Source organism: Apodemus sylvaticus, chromosome 19 (assembly GCF_947179515.1).
Source record: "Apodemus sylvaticus chromosome 19, mApoSyl1.1, whole genome shotgun sequence".
In the NCBI taxonomy this organism is placed as follows: Eukaryota; Metazoa; Chordata; class Mammalia; order Rodentia; family Muridae; genus Apodemus; species Apodemus sylvaticus.
Window position 1 is genome coordinate 52,331,600 of NC_067490.1, and position 25,788 is coordinate 52,357,387.

Below are 25,788 nucleotides of genomic sequence, written 5' to 3' on the forward strand. Positions count from 1 at the left end.
ATAATGATAAAAATATCATTATTGGTAAAGAGACAGACCAGTAGATCAATGGAATAGAATTGAAGACCCAGAAAAAACCCCACATACCTATGATTACTTGATCTTTGACAAAGAAGCCAAAACCATACAGTGAGAAAAAGAAAAGTTCTTTAATAAATGCTGCTTGTCTAACTAGCAGTCTGCATGTAGAAGAATACAAATTGACCCTTTGTTTATCTCCTTGCAAAAAGCTCAACTCCAACAGCATCAAGGATCTCCACATAAAATCAGGTATACTGAATCTAAAAGAAGAGCAAAGTGGGAAATATCTTCGAACACATGGGCACATAGGAGAATTTCCTGAAAAGAATACTAATTGCTCATTCTCTAAGCCATATGACAATGATTGACAAATAGGAATTGACTAAAAAGCTTCTGTAAGGCAAAGTTCATTGTCAACAGGATAAGATGGCAACCTACAGATTGGGAAAAGATATTTACCAACCCTGTATCTGATAGAGGGTTAATATCCAAAATATACAAAGTCAAGAAGGTAAACACCGGAAACCTAAATAACCAAATTAAAAAATGGTGTAAAAAGCTAAACAAAGAATTCTCAACTGATGAATCTCAAATGGTCAAGAAGCACCTAAATAAATGTCCAACTTCTTTAGTCATCAGGGAAATGCAAATCAAAATGACCCTAAGATTTTACTTTACAACAATCAGAATGGTTAAGATCAAAAACTCAAGTGACAACAGATGCTCACAGGGATGTGAAGAAAGAGGAATACTCCTCCATTGCTGGTGGGATTGCAAGCTAGTAGAAACACTTTGGAAATAAATCTAGAGGTTCCTCATTAAATTGGACATAGTACTACCTAAGGTCCCAGCTATACCACTCCTGAGCATATATCCAAAAGCTGTTCCACCATATCACAAGAACACGTGTTCCACTATGCTCATAACAGCTTTATTTATAATAGCCAGAAGCCAGGAATGACCCAAATGTCCCTCAACAGAATAGATAAGAAAATGTGGTTCATTTACACAACAGAATACTAATCAGCTATTAAAAACCGAGGAGTTATGGATTTTGCAGGCAAATGGATGGAACTAGAAAATATCATCCTGAGAAAGGTAACCCAGACCCAAATTGACATACATGATATGTACTCACTGATTAAGTGGATATTATCCCTAAAGCTCAGAATACCCTTGATACAACTCACACACCATACGAAGCTTAACAAGAAGAAAGGCCAGAGTGTGGATGCTTCAATCCTACTTAGAAGGGGGAATGGAATAATGATGGGAGGCAAAGGAAAGGCAAGAGGAAAAAGGTGGCAGGATCAGGTATAGGAAGGGAGAAGACAGAATTCCAGGGGGCCAGGAGAATGAATGGAAATATCAAGCAGTGAAGGTGGGGAAGGTGAAGGTGGGGAACCATTAGAAAGTCCCAGACAGGCTCCCAGGACCCAATGGGCATAACATTAACTGAAATGCCCAACAGTTGGGAGATAGACCCTGAAGAAACCGTGAGTAGATAGACATGGCCTCCAGTTGAGGGATAGGACCAGTCAACAATCTTAAAAATTTTAACCCAGAATTGTTCCTGTCTAAAGGAAATACAGGGACAGAAACTGGAGCAGAGACAAGGAAAGGCCTTACAGAGACTGTCCCACTTTGGGATCCATACCATCCACAGATACCTAGGCACTATTTTTGATGCTAGGATATGCTTACAGACAGGAACGTATTATAGCTGTTTCCTCAGAGGATCTATGAGCACCTGAGTAATGCAGATGCAACCACTCGCAGCCAACCATTGGACAGAGCCTGGGGACCTCAATGGAAGAGTTAGTGGAAGGAGTGAATGAGCTAAAGGGGATTGCAACCAAATAGTAAGAACAATATTAACTAAGTGGACCATCCACAGCTTCCAGAGACTATTCCACCGATCAAAGAGTATACATGGAGAGATCCATATCTCCAGATACATATGTAGCAGACGACTGACTTATCCGGCATCAGTGAAAGGGAAGGTGCTTGGTCCTGGGGAAGTTTGATGCGCCATAGAATGGGAATGATAAAGGTTTGAGATAGGATTTGGGTGGGTATGTGGCAGAGTACCTTCTTAGAGGCAAAGAGGAGGTGGAAGGGGCATGGGTTTTATGGAGGGAAAACCTGGAAGAGGTACAGCAATTTAAAAAATTAAAAACAGAAATTATGCTTTTAATAAAATGACTGAAAATATATAACAATCAACCAAAAATGAGGAACATTGAAAAGATACTCACATGATCGATTAATTCACGAACCATTCCATTCCACTGTCCATTCACATCATCCTGGGCTCCATATTTCCCATCCTCCACAAGCCTAATTTCATATGTAAAGCCAAGGATTGTAGATAATTCTCGAAGAAGATCAATACAGTAACCTTCAAAGCGATCATTCCCATAGAGAGGTTTGTCAGACTTCTTAAACAGGACATATGGTTCTTCCTGAAACATTAAACATGAAACAGTTATACACCAGTCAACCAGAAAACAGTATCAGAATAATGGATTTTCTTGGAAGACAGAAAATATTTCATTAATTTTAGACAACTGTCAATTTATTTTTATTTTTTATTAATTAATTTTATTTTTAGCACAATTTAAGTATTAAGAATGGAGATTTTGATATTTCTTAATGAATATGTGTTCCCCATAAGAGAATTTTTAACTATAAAGCCTCACCATGTAAACACAGCACCTAATACTATAATCTGCAATGTAATGAAATTAATATGATTAATATATAATTTTACTAGGCTTAAAAACCAAATTTGAATTATACCACTTATTCAATAGCTGGTATTTCAATCAGATCTAGAATGAGAAAGTATGCTGAATTCTTGCTTCCCATGTACAATGTGGGAGAATACTTATAACTCATATAACCTTTATCATAAAACAATGGAGTTTTAAGTGTTATAATAAACTGTAGGGGGAAATGTAGCTGCTTTCTTAAATCATAGACAATCTGATGATCAGTCGTTCCACACATATTCAGTCTATTCCTATTGTGAGTAATCCCCATTTCTACATGAAAAAAAAATCACTGAGCCAAGGCACTTATGCCATAGCAGATATTAAATACATAGAACATATAACTTCATTATTAGATGCTGGGGAATCCTCTGGGTATATGCCCAGGAGTGGTATAGCAGGATCTTTCAGAAGTGACTTGCCCAGTTTTCTGAGGAATGGCCAGACTGATTTCCAGAGTGGTTGTACCAATTTGCAACTCCACCAGCAGTGGAGGAGTGTTCCTCTTTCTCAACATTCTCAACAACACCTGCTGTCTCCTGAGTTTTTAATCTTAGCCATTCTGATTGGTGTAAGGTGAAATCTCAGGGTTGTTTTGATTTGCATTTCCCTGATGACTAATGAAGTTGAGCATTTTTAAAAATGTTTCTCTGCCATCCGAAGTTCTTCAGGTGAGAATTCTTTAACTCTGTACCTGATTTTTTAATAGGGTTATTTGGTTTTCTGGGGTCTAACTTCTTGAGTTCTTTGTATATATTGGATATTAGCCCTCTATCTGATGTAGGGTTGGTGAAGATCTTTTCCCAATTTGTTGGTTGCCGATTTGTCCTTTTGATGGTGTCCTTTGCTTTAACAGAAACTTTGTAATTTTCTGAGGTCACATTTGTCAATTCTTGATCTTAGAGCATAAGCTATTGGTGTTCTGTTCAGGAACTTTCCCCTTGAACCGATGTCCTCAATGCTCCACTATGTTCATAGCAGCCCTATTTATAATAGCCAGAAGCTGGAAATAACCCAGGTATCCCTCAACAGAAGAATGGATGCGAAAAATGCGGTATATATACACAATGGAGTACTATTCAGCCATTAGAAACAATGAATTCATGAAATTCTTAGGCAAATGGATGGAGCTGGAGAACATCATACTAAGTGAGGTAACCCAGTCTCAAAAGATCAATCATGGTATGCACTCACTAATAAGTGGATATTAGCCTGGAAAACTGGAATACCCAAAACATAATCCACACATCAAATGAGGTACAAGAAGAATGGAGGAGTGGCCCCTGGTTCTAGAAAGACTCAGTGTAGCAGTATAAGGCAAAACCAGAACAGGGAAGTGGTAAGGGGTGGGTGCAAGAATAGGGGGAAGGAAGGGGGCTTATGTGACTTTCGAGGAGTGGGGGACCAGAAAAGGGGAAATCATTTGAAATGTAAATAAAAAATATATCGAATGAAATACAAAAAAGAACACATAACTTCAGAGGAAGATTAGCGAAAAAGAGACATAAGATAGGTCAATAACATAAAGAAATAATATAAAGCAAGAGCAAGGCAAGAAAATACAAAGGAAAGTTTACTTATATCTCCTGAAGCCTTTACCAAAGGGGTGCATCCCAGATTAGGAAAATGAAGCAAAACTTTGAAAGTAAGTTTTAGAGCATGAGAAATAGCAGGCTTAGAGATCAATAAGACATAGAAGAGTTCATAAAAATAACAATGACTATCAAATGTTTAATGCGACATTCAATGCAGACAGGAAGAAGGGTTGCACAGGCTGAAAATGAGAAACTTGAGGAGTCATGCCCTGTGAGTTTGTAATGCAGCAATCAGTATAAACATATATATGACTAGGTACAAAGAGAGTATATAGCCAATTCACACTGAATGTGTCCAATCTTGCTAAAATCAAATAGAATTCAGATTCTAGTACATTTTTTGGAGCAGATGGAATTAACATATGGCATGTTATTGCGGTAGCTGCCTTTTCTCATCTCACTCATATCAACCATTAATGATTTTAACATGTCCATGTTTTGCCTTTAACAAAACTGTATAAATGTAAAAATACAGTATGTAATCTCATATTTTTCCTATCATTTGTAGTGTGGATTTAGGATTCCGTCATGTCCTCTTTAAGCCAATAGTTCATTTCCTATTAGGTCTGAATAATATTGTATTGTGCATATGGACATCAGTTATTTGTCCATTAAATTAAAGTTCTGAGATGTATATATATATATATATATATATATATATATATATATATATATATATATATATATATATAATATTGTGTCAACACATAACTTTGCAATTTATTTGGGTATAAAGCAAGGAACATGAATGTTGTATTGTGTATATTTGGTAAGGGATGCTATACTTCACAAAAAAATCCATATTTCAAACCAGTGGGAGCATTTTGTTATCTGTGATATTCCCCATGGTCAGTTGTAGACTTTTGTACACTATTAATGACTTATTGTGATCTCTCACTATGTTCTCAGTTTTTAATTCCCTGATGACCTATGATGTGGAAGAGGTTTTCAGAGACATCAATATTGTTCTATCAGGACAGTTTTATAGTTATCACTTAAATTTTTTGGTGAGGCTAAAAAATGACACCCTTCACAATAGCCATAAACAATATGAAGTGTCTTGGTGTGACTCTAACCAAACAAGTGAAAGATCTATATGAGAAGAACTTCAGGTCACTGAAGGAGGAAATTGAAGAAGACCACAGAAAATGGAAAAATCTTCCATGCTCTTGGATTGGCAGGATTAATATAGATAAAATGGCCATCTTGCCAAAAGCCATATATAGATTCAATGCAATCCCCATCAAAATCCAAACTCAGTTCTTCACAGAGTTAGAAAAAGCAATTCTCAAATTTATCTGGAATAACAAAAAACCCAGGATTGTTAAACCTACTCTAGACAGTAAAAGAACTTCTGGGGGAATTAGTATCCCAGACCTCAAGCAATACTACAGAGCAATAGTTTTAAAAACTGCATGGTATTGGCACAGTGACAGGCAAGTGGACCAATGGAATAGAATTGAAGATCCAGAAATGAATCCACACATCTATGGTCACTTGATCTTCGACAAAGGAGCTGAAAACATCCAGTGGAAAAAAGACAGCCTTTTCAACAAATGGTGCTGGTTCAATTAGAGGTCAGCATTCAGGAGAATGCAAATTGATCCATTCTTACCTCCTTGTACTAAGCTCAACTCCAAGCGGATCAAGGACCTCCACATAAAACCAGTCACACTGAAACTAATAGAAAAGAAACTGGGGAAAACCCTTTAGGACATAGGCACAGAGGAAAAGTTCCTGAACAGAACAGCAATAGCTTATGCTCTAAGATCAATAATTGACAAATGGGATCTCATAAAATTACAAAGTTTCTGTAAGGCAAAGGACACATCAAAAGGACAAAACGGCAACCAACAAATTGGGAAAAGATCTTCACCAATCCTACACCTGATAGAGTGCTAATATCCAATATATACAAAGAACTCAAGAAGTTAGACACCAGGGAACCAAATAACCCTATTAAAAATGGGGTACACACCTAAATAAAGAATTTTCTCCTGAAGAAATTTGGATGGCCAAGAAGCACCTTAAGAAATGCTCAACATCATTAGCCGTTAGGGAAATGCAAATCAAAACAACCTTGAGATTTCACCTCACTCCAGTCAGAATGGCTAAGGTTAAATACTCAGGAGACAGCAGATATTGGTGAGGATGTGGAGAAAGAGGAACACTCTTTCACTGCTGGTGGGATTGTAAGATGGTACAACCACTATGGAAATCAGTCTGGCGGTTCCTAAGAAAACTGGACATGACACTTCTGGAGGACCCTGCTATACCTCTCCTGGGCATATATACACAGAGGATTCCCCAGCATGCAATAAGGACACATTCTCCACTATGTTCATAGCAGCCTTATTTATAATAGCCAGAAGCTGGAAAGAACCCAGATGTCCCTCAATGGAGGAATGGATACAGAAAATGTGGTATATATACACAGTGGAGTACTATTCAGCAATTAAAAACAATGAATTCATTAATTTTTTTTTAGGCAAATGGATGGAACTGGAAAATATCATCCTAAGCAAGGTAACACAATCACAAAAGAATACACAAGGAATGCAATCATTGATAAGTGGATATTAATTAGCCCTGAAGCTCTGAATAGTGAAGATACAATTAGCATATCAAATGATTCCCATGAATAAGAAGAGGGCCCTAATCCTGGAAAGGCTTGATCCAGCATTGTAGGGGAGTACCAGGACAGAGAAAAGGGAGGGGGAAAGGCAGGAGAATGGATGGAGAGAAGAGGAATTATGGGACATGTGGGGAGGGGGGAACTGGTAAAGAGGGAAGCTTTTGGATTATAAACAAAGAATATAGAAAATGAATATATATATTAAAAAATAAATAAATAAAAAGAGAAAAATAAATACTTATCTCAATCTCAAAGCTAAAACTATTGGAAATATATGAAAGTGGTCAAAGGAGTATCAACCCATTGTGTCATTTTGAATAATGTGAAATGTATTTTCTCATCTTTTCTATCTTGCTTTAACACTAATAGATTATTTGAAAAAAGCCATAATTGGTACATTTATGTGAAATTAATTAAAAGCAATAAGAACCAGAAATCATTCTACATGTATTCTAAGAGCAATATACTTGGGTTTCCTCTAAGGTAAGTAGGCTGATGTAATATCATCAAATATATAAACATCATTGAACATAATTAAAATGTATTCCTTATAGGCAAATAGATTGCTACAAATATGGCATGTGCCCTTCCATCAAAGGACACTTCCCTTCCCCCCCCCCCCCCGGCTTTCCAGTTTAAGACGTTAGAGATCACTGTTCTGAAAAATCTCATATGTTTCTTCCATGCTTAAGAATGGAAGGCAGCCATAGGCTAACCCCACCTTTTCTGTTCTATATTTCTGTTATAGACCTATCTAATAATTTCTTCTGTTAATCCTTCCACTAACTTTAAATAGTTTTGAATATGTATTATATTTGGTAGTGGTGTATTCAAATTCAGTCTATACAAACAAATAATAATACATACTACATATTGAAAATTCATATAGCAGAACAGTCAATTTTGCATCAAAAGTAACAAATACTGTTTGACAAATGAGAGGTTTACAGTAAAATGACTACTGCTGTGGACTGAGGCAATCAGAGCTCTTGTCAACAAGTAAAACCATGATTCTTGAAATACAAGTAAACAAATATTAGAAACTTCTGAAATATATTAAGTGCTTTTATTCTGTTACAGTGTAGTAGTAACAAATCCATAGTTCCTGAAGCCATATAAAGAGAAGTGAATATTTGGAGGAGAAAATCACAATGCTCTGTAAAGAAGAGAATAAACTGAAATGTCTGGGTAGTTAGCATGATAACCAAATGAATCATATAAGTACAGTACATTGATTCTACAGTAAAATCATACTCTGATTTTAATCATATTACCATTTCTAAGTAAAATGATAATGTTTGGTTGTCTGTATTCCAATGAAACAGATTAAGTAACTTAAATTAAATGTTCTATGCAATAATGCTAGTTGATATTTTCCTAAGCACTTACTTCTATGCTTGGACTTGCTCTAAGTCCTTTAATTATGTATTTCTCATAATGACGGCATGATATGAGTGGAATTATAATTTCCATTTTACAGAAGATAAACTGACAGGGAAAATGTTAAGATTATTTTTTAATTTTTGCCAAAGGCCAGTAACCAGCAGTTATTCATACTCCTGGAACACTTAAGAATAAGCCTCCCTATTAATTTATCTTTAGCAATCATTTTCACCCTTCATATGAATGCATAATTATCTATAACTCATTATGTAAGTGAATACATGTTATGTTGCTTTATGATTTTTAATCAACTGGGATTAGACATTGAAGTGTGTACTACATGCAAAATGGTATTATTTATTGAACAGTATAATCAAGTCATCATTACAGAAGAGACCAAGGGCATCATTACAGAAGAGAGTAAGGAATAAAAACATAATATAATAAATTAATTTTCTAGATGACAAATTAACACTTTTTTCTGAACAAAACACATTTTTAAATGAATATATTTAAAGAATTTGTGAAAGTAGCATGTTATTCATCATGTTGAAGAAGCAAAACATTAGTATTTCTACTGTTTCTAAAGTCATAAGTGGTACTATTTTATATTTTTGTTCCAAAATATTAATGTTTTTCAATAAAAATGACTGTTTTGACTGTACTAGAAAACTTTTAATGATTAATAATGAATTTTGCATATGTGAGTTATATAAAGGATATGTGTAAGAAATTTAAATCATAAAATAACTTCAGAAGTATTATGGCATTTAATCTCACTCATCTGATTGTTCAATTGGCCTTTTGACCTATTATTTAATTTTATGTATCCATAAGTCAATAAAAAAGCTCATGTCATGGGGAAATAAATGTATAGATCCCTAGTTGATCAACATTTAACACCTTGCACATCACCTTGGCACGAGAAAAAACTTAGGCCACATATACCTTGTTAGTATTTATTATTCTCTACAGTGTTGTATTACTGTCCTCATATTTAATTCTGCTAAGTAAGCTATAGTTTTCCACCTGGGATTCCTATCTCCAGCTATATGGTGTCAAAGAAAGTTGTACATCAAGTTATGACTCTCTTTTAAAGTCTCTTTCTCCATTTCACATGGCATATGTATAAATGACAACCTAGTGTACAAGAAAGAAAAATGGTACCAGAAGCAATTACTGTATCACACACCAAGTTCAATGAATAATATGACAAAACTCTCCTGGGCAACTTTAGCAATCTCTCATATGCTCTCATATCTGCACATCAGCATTTGCTGGAAGTAAAGGCACTTCTGGTATGAGTAATAAGGATTTTTCAGCATTTCCATGGTTGAGTCCAATTTTAAGGAATACACTAATACCTCATATATTTTTATCTGCATTAGACTGGGAGTTGGCACAGAATGAACCCAAAATGAATTCCTGAAGAAGTGATATGTTTTAAAGATGAAGGGAACAAAATGTTTTATTTAAATAAAATAAAATTCATAATAACGTTTAAAAATGTATAAATCATATGTTCCTCAGCTCTTATCTGGGGTTCAATTCTTTTCCAAATGTTGGCTCATCAAAATAGTTGTCATGCCATAATACTTAAAAACAAAAGGAAATGAAATGAAAATTAATTTAATGTGAAACATGTATAATGTGAAACTTTGTAAAATGAAACTAATTAACTTATTTCATTCAAATGTATTGAATTTCTAAAAATTTTAAGTATTTTCCTATGTCCTAGGGAACAAAAAAACACAGAAAAATATGACCTTATAGAAATACAAATCTCTATAACGGAGAAAAACTATATTCACTGATTCAAATCAATCAATGACTTGAAATTCCTATTTATAATATCAGTATTATTTATATGCCTATATTACTTTATTAACCACCACAAATGGAGTGTTTTAATCAACTGTATTTCTTGTGAGACATGTCATGCTATGTGAACATTTTGGAGGATCCTCATAAATCCAGGATAGGTAATGTTCTGTCTCACATATCATGTACTTAGGAAAATAAAAAGTAATGTTCACGAAGTCTAGTATTATTTTAAATTTATCTTGTAACCAAAAGACTTTTAACTTTGCTTAGAGGCAATAAACTGAAAACCCATTCACATATGAGTATCAAAGAGTCCTGGATAAATCATTGATCATAACATTTCTGTAAAGCCAATGAGAGAACATCTAAAAATATCACATCTTCATGGAGCAAATGAAAAAATCTAATGATAACATGTTAAAATATAGATTAATGGTTTATATTTTGTTCAAAATTGCATATCCTTCACATTTGTAAGTTTTATATAAAACATATTTATCCTCTATCAATTTTCTCACACAGAAAATACCTTAATTAATAATATGAGAGAAAACTCAAATTTTAAGAGTGTGAAAACTCCAAAAGTTATAAAATATAAAGGAAAGAAAGCAACAGATGGCCATGGGCCACTTCCATTGAAGTAATATGCAAAATTTGAAGTTCTTTTAGGACTCTTCATGTATAATATGAAAAAAAAGACAAAAAATCTCCAATAGTAAAGTTTATTTTCATTTTACATATTTTGACTTATAAAGGCCACAAAAACATGGCTTATGAAAATATTGACTTGTAAAATGTTGCCAAGGATGATTTAAAATTACTATGCTCTGTGTAGCACGCAGTTTTTGACAAGACACATGTGGATATATGAATTTGAAAGCCATATGCTGAAAATTAAGTACAAAATATTGTGATTTTGCTCTATTTGCTGCTTGTTCTTGCATTGGCTAACAAGTCAGTTCCTTTACTGACATTAGAAACTATTTCTTTGGGATTCCAACATATATTGTAGACCCACTAAGACAAAACATGGAGGAGGGAATAACTACTAGATTCCTGGGTCTTTCATTATAAACAGCCATGGTTGGACTAACTGTGAATCAGCCTGTGAAACATCAGAATACATACCCTTCCTATATTTGTGTAGATCCATTTTTATCTGTCCCACCAGATGACCCTTACTATTAAAATGACTAAACACTGAATATTTGGAGTTTTGCAATTTATACAGTTATGCCTACTCAATTCATCCATTATGAAGTAATGAGTAAGCTAGCAACAAAATTTCACTAACTGTGGAATCTAGTAAATGATAGTAGCAAAGAAAGATATGGAGTAAGCTTAGGGCTAGAGTGATTGATTAGCAAGTTTGACCACTGGGTCAGATGCCTTTTGTATTTGTCATTGGTGATCATTAAACACAATTTTCCACTTACTTTATTATTTTCAAATTCATATATGAAAACCATATCTATATCATTTTCATCTTCAATATTCCTTCCACATTTTCCATTACTCTCAAACTTCATTACATATTCCTCTATAATTATTGCTATAAATACATATATACATATAAACACATTCACATATAAATACAACCAATTAAGTCTATTTAATGTTTCCTATGTATATGTGTGTGTATGTGTATATGTGTGTGTGTATGTGTGTGTGTGTGTGTGTGTGTGTGTGTGTGTGTGTGAATACACATGAGCATGCATATGTAGGGCTGGCCACTCAGGATTTAGTTAAATTTTGCATATAATTGCCAAGAAAATAATCTGCTTTCTGACACAGCTGTTCCTCTCTACCTGGTTTATATCTGGTTGTGATTTTCATAGAAAAACATAATTAGATTTTAAAAGAATTCTCTAGAAATGGTATTAGAAAAGAAAGTTGTACAATGATTTCACACTGAGGTAAATGGAGAAAATGTTCCAAATCATCCCTTGAGAAGGGATATAGGGAATAGTGCATTAACATGTGGTGAAGATGACAAGTGTATCAAAGAATAAAACATACTAATATGCAAATCAGAGTGCCTGTGGAGAAAGTAGTAAATAATAGCATTGCATATTGTAGTCAATTTTTCCTTATTTTGTATCTACTAAATTACCATTTATTGATAATTTTGTATTAAAAGCTAATGCTATATTTTACAAATTTTTATCTGTGGTACAAAGAAATTTAACTTTACATATTCCTTTGGCCCTCATTTTTGAGGTGTAGCAACTTAACCAAAGGAAATGAACTTCTCATATATTTCACATTAGTTCACATCTATGCTTTCTCACTTCCCATTGTCCTTTCAATATGAAAACCTAACTCTTTCTTATTTCTTCCCTGACCCAGTGATCGTTGATTATAGAGCTGTTCAGTATCCATGAGTCTCCAGGATTTCTATGTTTGCTTTCATTGAGCTCCAGCTTTAATCCAGGGCTGTCGGATCTGATATACTTATTATTCTTGTGTCTCTTGAGTCATGCCATTTGACCTAGTATATGGTCAATTTTGGAGCAAGTTCCATGAGGTGCTGAGAAGAAGATATATTCTTTTGTTTTGGGGTGAAGTATTCTGTAGATATCTCTTAGGCCCATTTGTTTTATAACCTCTGTTAGTTTCATTATTTCACAGTTCAGTTTCTGTCTCAAAGACCTGTCAATTATTGAGAGTTGGGTGTTGAAGACTCCCACTATTATGTGTGGTTTAAGTTCAGTAATGTTTGTTTTATGAATGTTGGTACCTTTTGCATTTGGGGAAAAGGTGTTCAGAATTTAAATGACATGGTAGATTTTTTTTTTCCTTCATGAACATAAAGTGTTATTTCTCATCAACTTTTGGTTGAAAGTCTATTTTATTAGATATTTGAATGGCTACTCCAGGTTTTTTCTTGGATCCATTTCCTTGGAAGACATTTTTCCAGTCCTTTCCTCTGAGGTAATTTTTATCTTTGTTGTTGAGGTAGGTTTTTTTTTTTTTATGCATTAGGTTGTTGGATACTCTTTAAGCATCTACTCTATGAGCCTGTGCCTTTCTTTTGGGAATTGAGACCATTGATGTTGAGAGATAGTAACGACCAATGAGTGTTAGTTCCTGTTTATTTTGATGTTGGTCATAGTTCTGTGTGTGTGTGTGTGTGTGTGTGTGTGTGTGTGTGTGTGTGTGTGTGTATGTTGTGCCTTTGGTTCTCTTCTTTTGGTTTTCCTGGTTTTGAACTATTTATTTCTTATGTTTTCTTGGGTATAGTTACAATCCTTGTGATGGAATTTCCCTTCAAATATCCTTTACAATGCTTGAATTAGTGGAAAGTTAATGTTTACATTTATTTTTTCATGTAATGGGATGCCTTGTTTTCCCCATTTACAGTGATTAGAATTTTGGCTGGGTATAGGGATCTGGGTTGGCGTTTGTGGTATTTTAGATACTGTAAGCCATCTGTCTGTACATTTATCTTTTAGCATCTCTGTTAAAAAGTCTGGTGCAAATCTAATAGATCTGGTTTTATGTGTTATTTGTCCTGTATCCCTTATGGCTTTTAATATTTTTCATTGTTCTGTACTTTTAGTGTTTTGATTATATCTGGTAGAGGATTTTACATTCTGGTTCACTATATTTGATGTTCTGTATGCTTCTTGTTTGTTTAAAGGCACTTCTTTAGGTTCCTAAAATTTTCTTCTATAATTTTATTGAAGATATTTTCTGGCCCTTTGAGTTGGGAGTCTTATCCTTCTTTTCCTATTATTCTTAGGTATAGTGTTTTCATGGTATCCCAAATTTTTTGAATATTTTGATTAGAAACCTTTTAGCCTTTGCATTTTCTTTGACTGATGTATTAATTTTCTCTATGTCTTAATTATCATCTATGTCTTAGATTTCTTTCCCATCTTTTATATTCTGTCACTGATGCTCATGTCAATAATTCCTGTTCCTTTCCTAAGTTTTCCATCTGCAGATTGCCTCAAATTGTGTTTACCTTTTTAATTCTATTTCCATGTTCAGGTCATGACAGTTTTATATATTGTCGTAACAAGTTCGACTGTATTTTCCTGGATTCCTTTATATTTATTTGTTTTCTCTTTAATTGCCTCTACCTGTTTGACTGTATTTTCTTGTATTTCTTTAAAGGGATTTATTGATTTTTTCTTTAAAGGCCTTTATCATCTTTAAAGATTAGATTTAAGGTCATGTTCTTGTGATTCAGATGTTTTAGAATATTTAGGGCTTGATGTAATAGGATAGCTAGGTTAACATGGGCCCATAATGCTCAGGCTTTTGTTGATTGTGTTCTTAAACTTTTAGTCATCCAGTTGTCTCTGATATTGGCAGGCATGGTAGTCTGTGATAAGAGCAGGCCTCTGAGGCTGATAGTAAAGATGTTAAATACTTAGGACTCTGGGATTTCAGATAGAGCCTGTTGACCCTGGTGGCAGTAGTATTCCTTGGATCCAATAAGACCTGTTAGACCTTAATTGCTTCAGTCTCCTGTTTGTCCTGGCTGGGAGCATGCCTCAAGCACTGCAGGAACAGTTGTGGACCCAGAAATGGAGTGCAGGGGCGGCAGGGCAGAGCCAGTAGCTGCTGGGTTTGCCTAGAGGGGCCTGCAGGCTAAGAATTATGCTAGGGCCTTGTTCTGGAAAGACTCAGTGTAGCAGTATAGGGCAAAACCAGAACAGGGAAGTGGGAAGGGGTGGGTGGGAGAACAGGGCGAGGGAAGGAGGCTTATCGGACTTTCAGGGAGTGGGGGGCCAGAAAAGGGGAAATCATTTGAAATGTAAATAAAAAATACAAAAAAAAGAATTAGGCTAGGGATTTTACATTGTGATTGCTGATGGCTGTGAGTTTGTGGGATTAACGTAAGAGGTAAAAAATTTCTTTCTCTGTCTCTTTTTATCTATCTCTCTGTCTCTCTCTCTCCCTCTCCATCTCTTTCTCTTTCTCTCTCTCTTTCCCTTCCACCATCTCTATAAATCATGGGATCAGGATATAACTGTCAGCTATTGCTACAATACATACCTACACATTGTCATTCTCCCTACCTTGATGATTGTGGAATAAAGTTCAGAAACTGTGAACAAGCCCCAGTGATGCCCTGTATCTTATAAAATGTGCTGTGGTTTCTGTGAACCTGCTTTACAGGCACTGCTAGTCAGTCCCTGACTTAAGAAGGTTTAATTTACCATTGGGGGCTGCAATGGTTTAAAAGCAAGTCTCATTCAACAACCCTGTCTTTCAAGTTTATTTATTTTCTTTTGTTTTTCTTTGCAATAGAGCAATGTACAGGATGATAATTTTTAGTAAATATATTCTTATAATGGAAATGTTTTATTGAGTCCTAACAACATATTGCTATGCCTGTAGAATAGTGTGTCACTCGTCCCATATTAGAGAAGTTTCTTTTTGTAATAAGTGAGAATTTACAAAGAAACCTGCAACTAGACAATGTGAAGAAGTTGGGAAACTGTAGGATTCAGTCCTACATGAGATGTCTTCATCAAACCCTGGCCCTTAGAAATCTATGTGGAAGAGGAAGAATAAGGATTAGAAGAGCCACAAGTGGTAGATAACTCCAATGAAATAGCAGTTTCCATACACAACAGGACAGATTGTCATCTGTACTCAACATGAACACTGGCAGCATGCACAAGTCATTTATAGGATCAAGACTATAGTGTCCAGCACTGAAAGAGTAAATGGACACAAAATCCCACACTAACTATGAAACAACTTGCCATGGATAAATAAAGATGAAAATTAATTTTCTCCTATGTGTGTGTCAATGGTTGTATAAGCCATAATATAGCAGGCCCTGAATTAGTTTCTCAACACAAAACAAACTTCATGGATTTGTCAGTGTGAGGAGAGGTAAGCTTTTTGCTTTATTTAGTTCAATTTGGAACTTTTGTCTTATTGAGTTTTTGTTTGATTATTTTGTTTGTTTCTGTAATTGTGGATTTAGTTCTAAAGTAAACAAAAAGAAAAATACAGTGTTGGGTAGGTAGGTAGTGGGTTAGGCAAAAGAAAAAGGTGATCAAAACATAGTGGATGAATATAATTTAACAATAAATTAAATAAATGCACAAATTAAAATCCATAGCAGTCGTAGTCACAGGACCTAGAATAGAATATCTTATTGCTATTTTGTTCAATATTCATGTTGTCAAATTACTTCTAAACATTTAGATTTATATTTGCAGAAGTGAGCTAATCTCAGCTTTGTTCAGATAAATTCTTTTTTGAGTGGGGAGACAGCCAAAAAAAAAAAAAAAAAAAAAAAAAAGAAGAGAGAGATGAATATTTGGTCAAAGAGTTAGAAACATGAGAATGACTTTTCAGTTGTAAATTGGATATCTTTATCAAATTTCCCACAAGTCAAATCTCAGCGAATAGTTCCCAATATGAGACTGAAAAACTGTAAGAGTCAGAGGATATTTAGAACATCTATGAAATTCTGTCTTCCAGATATGATGTGGTCACTACAATCATGAATTAAAGGCATCTTTTAAATCTGCATAATCTTGCCCAAGATTAACCCAGTCAGAATTCCATCAGAGTTTGGGGAGAAATTCTCGAGATTTCAACACTTGCTTGGGAGATAAAGTTGGTAGATACTGGTGAAGGATAATCATTGATTTTGGAAGGCTATGGACATAGCTTCCCAATGCTCAAAAGTTGGCCTCATACCCATGCATATGTGGAAAAATTAAGTGTGAGTCATAGCCTGCAGCTGATTCTGTGCCACAGCTCTCCATACCCAGATCCTGCTGGGAGAGAACTGGTCTCCCAGGAGTGCTGACAAATATGTGAACACATGTAGGACCACTACTTCTGCTTCAATGGACTCACCCAGAGCCCTCAGGACACAAGAACCAAGGAGCAGTCTGGGGACAGAGCCTTCCAGTTTCTATTTTTGCCTGGAGCTTGCCCTGTGCCCTGGCTCTCCATATCTAGATCCTGCCAGGAGAGAGAGGGTATTCCAGGAGTGCTGACACACCCAAGAGTACAGCTCTCCATACCCATGTCCCACTGAAGAGAGATGGTCTTCCCAGAGTGCTGACACAATGGAGAGCACAGATGAGTCCACCACTTCTGCTCAAATTCCTGGTGCAAGAGGGACCTGCCCATAGCCATCAGGAGACAAGAATCATGGAATGGCCTGGGGCAGGATCCTTCAGGTTTCCATCTGCATCCCAGAAATGAACATATCCAAATTCATCCCTGAAAAAAACTGGTCTCCCAGGAGCGCTGATACACAGGCTTACAGGAGGGGCATGCAAAAGTCAGAGACAGCAAGACTAACTAACACCAGAGATAACCAGATGGTGAGAGGCAAGGGCAAGAACATAAACAACAAAAACCAAGGCTACTTGGCATCATCAAAAAACAGTTCTCCCACCACAGCAGGCCCTGGATAACCCAATACACCAGAAAAGCAAGACTCTGGTTTAAAATCACATCTCATGACAATGATAGAGGACTTTAAGAAGGACATAAATAACTTCATTAAAGAAATATAGGGCAACACAGTTAAACAGGTAGAAGCACTTAAAAAGGAAACACAAATATCCCTTAAAGAATTACAGGAGCCGGGCAGTGGGGGCACAAGCCTGTAATCCCAGCACATGGGAGGCAGAGACAGATGGATTTCTGAGTTTGATGCCAGCCTGATCTGTAGAGTGAGTTCCAGGACTGCCAGGGCTACACAGAGAAACCCTGTCTCAAAACAAACAAACAAACAAAAAACCAAACCAAACAAAAACAAAACAAAACAAAAAAAGAATTACAGGAAAACACAAACAGGTAAAAGAATTAAACAAAATCTAGGATGTAAAAATGGAAATAGAAACAATAAAACCATCACAAAAAATGACAACCCTGGAGATAGAAAACCTAGGAAAAATATCAAGAGTCATAGATGCAAATATCACCAACAGAATACAAGAGATAGAAGGGAGAATCTCAGGTATAGAAGATACCATAGAAAACATTGAAACAACAGTCAAAGAAAATGTAAAATGCAAAAAAAGCTCCTAACCCAAAACATTCAGGAATACAATGAAAATACCAAATCTAAGGATAATAGGTGTAGAAGATAGTGATGATTTCCAATTAAAGGATCAGTAAATATGTTCAACAAAATTATAGAAGAAAATTTCCCTAACCTAAAGAAAGAGATGCCTATACAGGAAGCCTGCGGAATGCCAAATAGATTGGACCAGAAAAGAAATTCCTCCCGACACATAATAGTCACCAAACACACAAAACAAAGAAAGGATATTAAAATCAATAAGGGGAAAGGTCATGTAACATACACAGTTAGACGTATCAGAATTATATCAGATTTCTCACCAGAGACTATGAAAGCCAGAAGATCTTGGGCAGATGTCATACAGACCCCAAGGGAACACAAATGCCAGCTCAGGCTAATAAGTCCAACAAAACTCTCAATTACCATAGATCAAGAAACCAAGATATTCCATGATAAAACCAAATTTACACATTATCTTTCCATAAATCCAGTCCTACTGTGATGGCTTGTATATGCTCCTCCCAGGGAGGGGCACTATCAGATGGTATGACCTTGTTGGAGGAAATGTGTCACTGTGGGGATGGGCTTGGGGATCATCCTCCTAGATGGCAGAGGATTCCTAGTCTGTTTCTAGCTTCCTTTGGATAAAGATGTAGAACCCTCAGCTCCTCCTGCACTATGCCTGTCTGGTTGCTGCCATGATCCTGTCTTAATGATAATGGACTCAACCTCTGAACCTGTGAGCCAGGAACAATTAAATGTCTTTTATAAAATTTGCATTGGTCATGCTGTTTGTTCACAGAAGTAAAACCCTAACTAAGAAAAAAGTTGGTGCAAGAAACTGAGGTATTTCTGTGATAGACCTGATGCTTTTGCTTCAAAGAATGTGGATTTGGAGACTTGTGGATTTGTAAAGCCATGGAATGCTTTAAGTGGGGGCTTAATGGGCCAGCCTAGTAGGAATATGGAAGACAGTGGTGCTGAGGGTAATTTAATCTAGTGTAGACCTGATGGCCCAAGAGGTTTCAGTGGAGAAGAACTTTAATATGTGGCTGAGAGACTGTTTTTGTGATGTTTTGGTGAAGAACATGACTGCTTTTTGCCACTGTCTGAAGAGACTGACTAAGGCTAAGGTAAAGAGATTTATATTGATTGCATCAACAAGTGAAGTCTCAAAAATGCCCAACATAGACTTTGTTCTCTGGTTAAGTCTGATGAAGAGCATTTTGAATAAACATGGCAAGCTGAGAAAGAAAAATACACAAAATATATAGTTGAGTATTAAAGGAGCTCCAGGAAATGAAATGGATATTAAATTGAATTAACGGAGTGGAGACATTGGGGTAAGATTCCACCCAGCTACATTTGGCTTCAGGTATGGTAATGCAACTCTTTAATCCCAGGAGGCAGAGATAAGCAGATCTCTGAGTTCAAGGCCATCCTAGAACATGGCAAATACTAGGTGAAGAAAAACTTAAATGCAGGCTTAGTGTATCACACCTTTAATTCCAGTGCTTAGGAAACAGGCACACAGATCTCTGTGTTCAAAGTCAGTCTATGGAGCAAGATCAAAGACAGGCAAGCTTAGGTAGTGAAAGAGTTGGGAAAAAGGAAGATAGTGATAATGTAATAGAACAAGGGGGCCAATGTTCCAGCTCTTGCAAGCAGAAGAACTCAGAAGCTTTGGCCATGTGTCTCTGGCTTTGTGTTCAAGAGGAGAAGGAGACTACTGGGACAAATGATGCTGGTTAGCTGGAACTAAGAAATAAGTTCTGATTAAGAAGAGACCAGCATAACTTAGGTGAAATTTTCTGGAAACTGTTTACTGAGAGCACAAAGAAGCTATATTCCAGAGATTGCAAAGGTTGTACCTCATGCTGCAGCTGTACTTGGTAATGTGTAAGCATCGCTCAGGTGGTACTGGCTTTGAAGGCATGAAGGCATCATGAAGGACATTTGAGGCTTGTCACTATGAAAGGCCATAGAAATCCATTGGTGAACGTGCAGCCTCAGTTGTAGTTGACATCCCAGAACTGAAGGAATCATACAAAGGAGTTGAGGCTTGGCACCATGAAGAGAGCCTAAGGGAGGCTATTGGTAAAGCCTAGTTGCAGTGGAAGACTCCATTGTATTGGAAATGCCAATACCACGGAATGACCACCAAGAACAGCAGTGGCAGTGGAGTGTATCAACCTGATCTTAGAATGCTACAGAGGGCAGAGTTAGAGAAATGACACCAGCCATTTGGACATGCACAGAAGATTATGTATTGATTTCAGACATTGGAACAAGAAGCTTTGAAGCTGAAGTTGACTTGGGGACCCCAAGATGCTAGAGCCACAGGATGCCTGCCAAGGAAAGCAGCTAAAAGGGAGTGGAACCAGCCCAGGAGAAAAAAAAAAACTTGCTGCAGTCAACAAAGATGAAAAAGTAGTTGAAGACCTAAATACTCCTTAACCATCAGACATGGAGATGCAGAGATTGGAGTTTGCCCAGCTGGTTTCCTGTCTTGCTTTGGGGATTACAGTTAAGTGATTGGATGAATCTCAGAAGAGACTTTGAACTTTGGACTTTTAACCTGCTGAGACTGCCATAGACTACAAAAACCTTTGAAGTTGCACTAAATGTATTTTTTATTATGCTTTATTTAGGTATAGCCCCTATAGACTCATGTTTGAACAAGCCTATGGGGACCAGGGACTGGAATGTGATGGTTTATATATGCTCCTCCCAAGGAGTGGCACTATCAGATGGTGTGGCCTTGTTGGAGGACGTGTGTCACTCTGGGGATGGGCTTGGAGATCTTCCTCCTAGATGCTGGAGGATTCCTAGTCTGTCCCTGGCTTCCTTTGGCTAAAGATGTAGAACCTTCAGCTCCTCCTGCACCATGCCTGTTTGGTTGCTGCCATGCTCCTGTTTTAATGATAATGGACTGAATCTCTGAATCTATAAAACAGTTCAAATTAAATGTTGTCTTTTATAAAACTTGCATTGGTCGGGGTATCGGTTCACAGCAGTAAAATCCTAACTATGACACCTACGAAGGATAATAGATGGAAAACTCGAATGAAAATCCTGTGACACCTACGAAGCATAATAGATGGAAAACTCGAATAGATTGAAAACACCATCAATAAAGCAAGAAAGTAGTCTTCTTTAAAGAGACCCAAAAAAGGTAGCCACAAAAACATAATCTCATCACTAAGAACAAAAATAACAGGAAGAAACAATCACTGTTTCTTAATATCAATTAAAATAAATAGACTTAATTACCCAATTGAGACTAATAGACTGGATTTGAAAACAGGAATCAGCATTTTGCTGTATACAGGAAACACACCTTAGTGACAGACACTACCTCAGTGTAAAATGCTAGAAAAAATATCCAAACAAATGGACCAAAGAAATAAGTTGGAGTAGCCATTCTAATATCAAATAAAACCTACTTTCAACCAAAAGTTATCAAAAATGATAGGGAAGGTCACTTCATACTCATCAAAGGAAAAATTTACCAAGATGAACTCTCAATTCTGAACATCTATGATCCAAAAGCAATGACACCCACATTCATAAAATAAACTTTATTAAACCTCAAAGCACAGAGTGCACCTCAAACAATAATAGTGGGAGACTTCAACACCTCATCCTCAGTAATGGACAGATCATAGAAACAGAAACTAAACAGAGAAACAGTGAAGCTGTCAGAAGTTATGAACCAAAAGAATTTAACATGTATTTATAGAATATTTTACCCTAAAAGAAAAGAATATATCTTCTTCTCAGAAATTTATGGTACTATCTCCAAAATGGATCATATAATCCATCATAAAACAGGCCTCAACAAATATAAGAATATTGAAATAATCCCATGAGCACTATCAAATCACTATGAAGTAAGGGTTGTCTTTAATAGCAGCAAAAACAACAGAAAGCCCACATACACATGGAAGCTGAACAATGCTCTACGCAATGATAACTTGGTCAAGGAAGAAATAAGGAAAGAAATCAAAGACATTTTAGAATTTAATGAAAATGAAGACACAACATACCAAAATTTATGGGACACATTGAAAGGAGTGCTAAGATTTAAACTCATAGCTTTGAGTGCCTTTAAATAAAAACTGGAGAGAGCATACACTAGCAGTTTAATAGCACACCTGAAAGCTCAAGAACAAAAAGAAGCAAATACACCTAAGAGGAGTAGATGGCAGGAAATAATAAAATTCAGGGCTGAAATTAAACAAAAAGAAACAAAAGGAACTACAGAAAGAATCTACAAAACAAGGATCTAGTTCTTTAAGAAAATCAACCAGATAGATAAACCCTTGGCAAGACTAACCAGAGAGCACAGAGACTGTATCCAAATTAACAAAATCAGGAATGAACAGGGTGATATAACAACAGAAACTGAGGAAATTCAAAAAATCATCAGATAAATTCAAGTCTCTGAAGAAAGAAATCAAAAAGACCTCAGAAGATGGAAAGATCTCCTGTGTTCATGGATTGGAAAGATTAATATAGTAAAAAATAGCCATCTTGCCAAAAGCAGTCTACATATTCAATACAATCCCCATGAAAATTCCAACTAAATTTTTCATAGAGTTAGAAAAAGCAATTCTCAAATTCATTTGGAATAAGAAAAAAAGCAGGATAAAAAGCTATTCTTAACAATAAAAGAACAAATGGGGGAATCACCATCCTGTATATTGGTACAGTGACAGGCAATTAGATCAATGGAATAGAAATGAAGACCCAGAAATGAACCCACATACCTATGGTCACTTGATCTTTGAAAAAGAATCTAAAACCATCTAGTTGATAAAAGACAGCATTTACAAAAAATGATGCTGGTTCAACCGGTGGTCAACATGTAGAAGAATGCATATTGATCTATTCTTATGTCCCTGTAGATACCTCAAGTCCAAGTGGATCAAGGACCTCTACATAAAACTAGATACACTGAAACTAATAGATTGGAAACTGGGAAAAAGCCTCAAACACATAGGCACAGGGGAAATTTTCCTTAACAGAAAACTAATGGATTATGCTCTAAGATCAAGAATAGACAAAGGGGACCTCATACCATTCCAAAGCTTCTGCTAGGCAAAAGACTCTGTCAATAAAACAAAATGGCAACCAGCAGACTGGGAAAAGATCTTGACCAATACTACATCTGATAGAGGGCTAATATCCAATATATACAAAGAACTCCAAAAGTTAGACTCCAGAGAATCAAATAATCCTATTAACAAATGGGGAACAGAGATAAACAGAGAATTCTCAACTGAGAAATACCATAATTCCGAAAAGCACCTAAAGAAATGTTCTACATCCCTAGTCATCAGGGAAATGCAAATCAAAATGACTCTGAAATTCCACCTCACACTGGTTATAATGACTAAGATCAGAAACTCAGGTGACAGCAGATGCTAGCAAGAATGTGGAGAAAGAGGAACACTCTCCATTGCTCCTGGAATTGCAAGCTGGTACATCTTACTCTGGAAATCAGTTGATGGTTCCTCAAAAAATTGGACATAGTACTACCTGAAGACCCAGCTATACCACTCCTAGGAAAATACCCAGGAGATGATCCAACATGTAACACAGATACATGCACCACTATGTTCATAGTAGCTATATTTATAATAGCCAGAAGCTGGAAACAACCCAGATGTCCCTCAACACAGAAATGGATACAGAAATTATGGTACATTTACACAATGGATTACTATTCATCTATTAAAACAATGACTTCATGAAATTCTTAGGCAATTGGACCAATCTAGAAAATATAATCTTGAGTGAGGTAACTCAGTCGCAAAAGACATGGTACATACTCACTGATAAGTGGATATTAGGCAAAGGATGTGGAATACACACAATACCACTCACAGACCACATGAAGCTCAAGAGGAAAGAAGACCAAAGAATTGATGCTTCATTTCTACTTAGAAGGGAGAAGAAAATAATCAAGGGAAGCAGAGGGTGGGAGGGACTTTGGAGGAAGAGAAACTGGGGAGAGAAAAAGACAGGCATAATCAGGTATTAGTGGAGATAGAGGAGATGTGAAATTGAATAGAGATGTGTAACAATGGGCTATGGGGAACTGGAATAACAACCAGAAAGTCCCAGATGCCATAAAAGCAAAAGCCTCCCTAAACCCCACAGTGATGACATTAGTTTAAATATCACACAAAGCTGAGAGAGAATGTGTCAAGACCATTTCCAGGGATTAGGCATGGACCCTGGTTGAGGGATGGGGCCATCCACCCATTTAAATTTCACCAAAATTTAGTCCAGAATTGCTTCTGTCTAAAGGAAATACAGGGAAAAAGTGTGGAGCAGAGACTGAAGGATAGGCCATCAAGAGACTATTCCACCTGAGGATCCATCCCACACCATACTAAACCCAGAAAATACGGTAGATGCCAAGAAGTGCTTGCTAACAGGAGCCTGATATAGTTGTCTCCTGAGAGGCTCGGCCAGATCCTGACCAATACAGATGCGGATACTTGTAGCCAACCATTGGACTGAGCATGAGGACCCAAATGGTGGAGTTAGGGGAAGGACTAATGGAGCTGAAGGGTCTTTAGCTGGCATCAATAGGAGGGGAGGGCCTTGGTTCTGTGGATGCCTGCTGGCACCATATAGAGGAGTGCTAGAGAGGTGAGGCCAAAGTGGGTAGGTGGATGGGGGAACACCCTCATAGAAGCAGGTTATGGGAGGATGGCATAAGGGGTTGGTAGAGGGGAAACTATGAAATAAGATAACATTTGAAATCTAAATAAATAAAATACACAATTTTAAAAAATGTCTGAGCAGTATACATCATTAAATACATCAATGAAATTCTCAAAGATGAAGTTTAATAGAATTAAAAATGGAGTACAGAGCTAAACAGGGAATTCTCAACTGAGGAAACTCAAATGGCTCTAAAGCACCTAAAGAAATGTTCAGCATCCTTAGTTATCAGGGAAATGCAAATCAAAACAACACTGAGATTCCACCTTACACCAGTCAAAATGACTAAGATAAAAAACTCAGTGGACAGCAGATGCTGGAGAGGATGTGGGGAAAAAGGAACACTTCTCCATTGTTGTTGGGATTGCATGTTGGTAAAACCACTCTGAAAATCAGTTTTATGATTCCTAAGAAAATTAGACATAGTACTACCTGCGGAACCAGCTATACCACTTCTGGGCATATACCCAGATGATGCTCCTACATGTAATAAGGACACATGCTGCACTCTGTTCATAGCTGCCTTATTTATAAAAGCCAGAAGCTGGAAATAACCCAGATGTCCTTCAACAGAGGAATGGATACAGAAACTGTGGTATATATTCACAATGGAGCACTATTAAGCTATTGAAAACAATGAATTCATGAAATTCTTAGGGAAATGGATTGAAATAGAAAGTATCATCCTGAGCGAGGTAACCCAGTCACAGAACACACATGGTAGGCACTCACTAATAAGTGGATGTCAAAAAAGCTTAAAATAAACAAGTTATAATTCACCCAGCACAGGAA

General features: G+C 36.4%; 1 protein-coding gene across 2 annotated transcripts in view; it reads right to left on the minus strand.

Annotated features, from left to right (window-relative positions):
• Positions 1 to 25,788, minus strand: part of Grik2 (glutamate ionotropic receptor kainate type subunit 2) — a 706,521-nt gene that overhangs the window by 226,939 nt on the left and 453,794 nt on the right. For both annotated transcript variants that reach the window (XM_052163476.1, XM_052163477.1), the window contains exon 10: positions 2,280 to 2,486. In XM_052163476.1, coding sequence (XP_052019436.1) covers positions 2,280 to 2,486 — 207 coding nt within the window. The remainder of the gene's footprint in view (positions 1 to 2,279; positions 2,487 to 25,788) is intronic.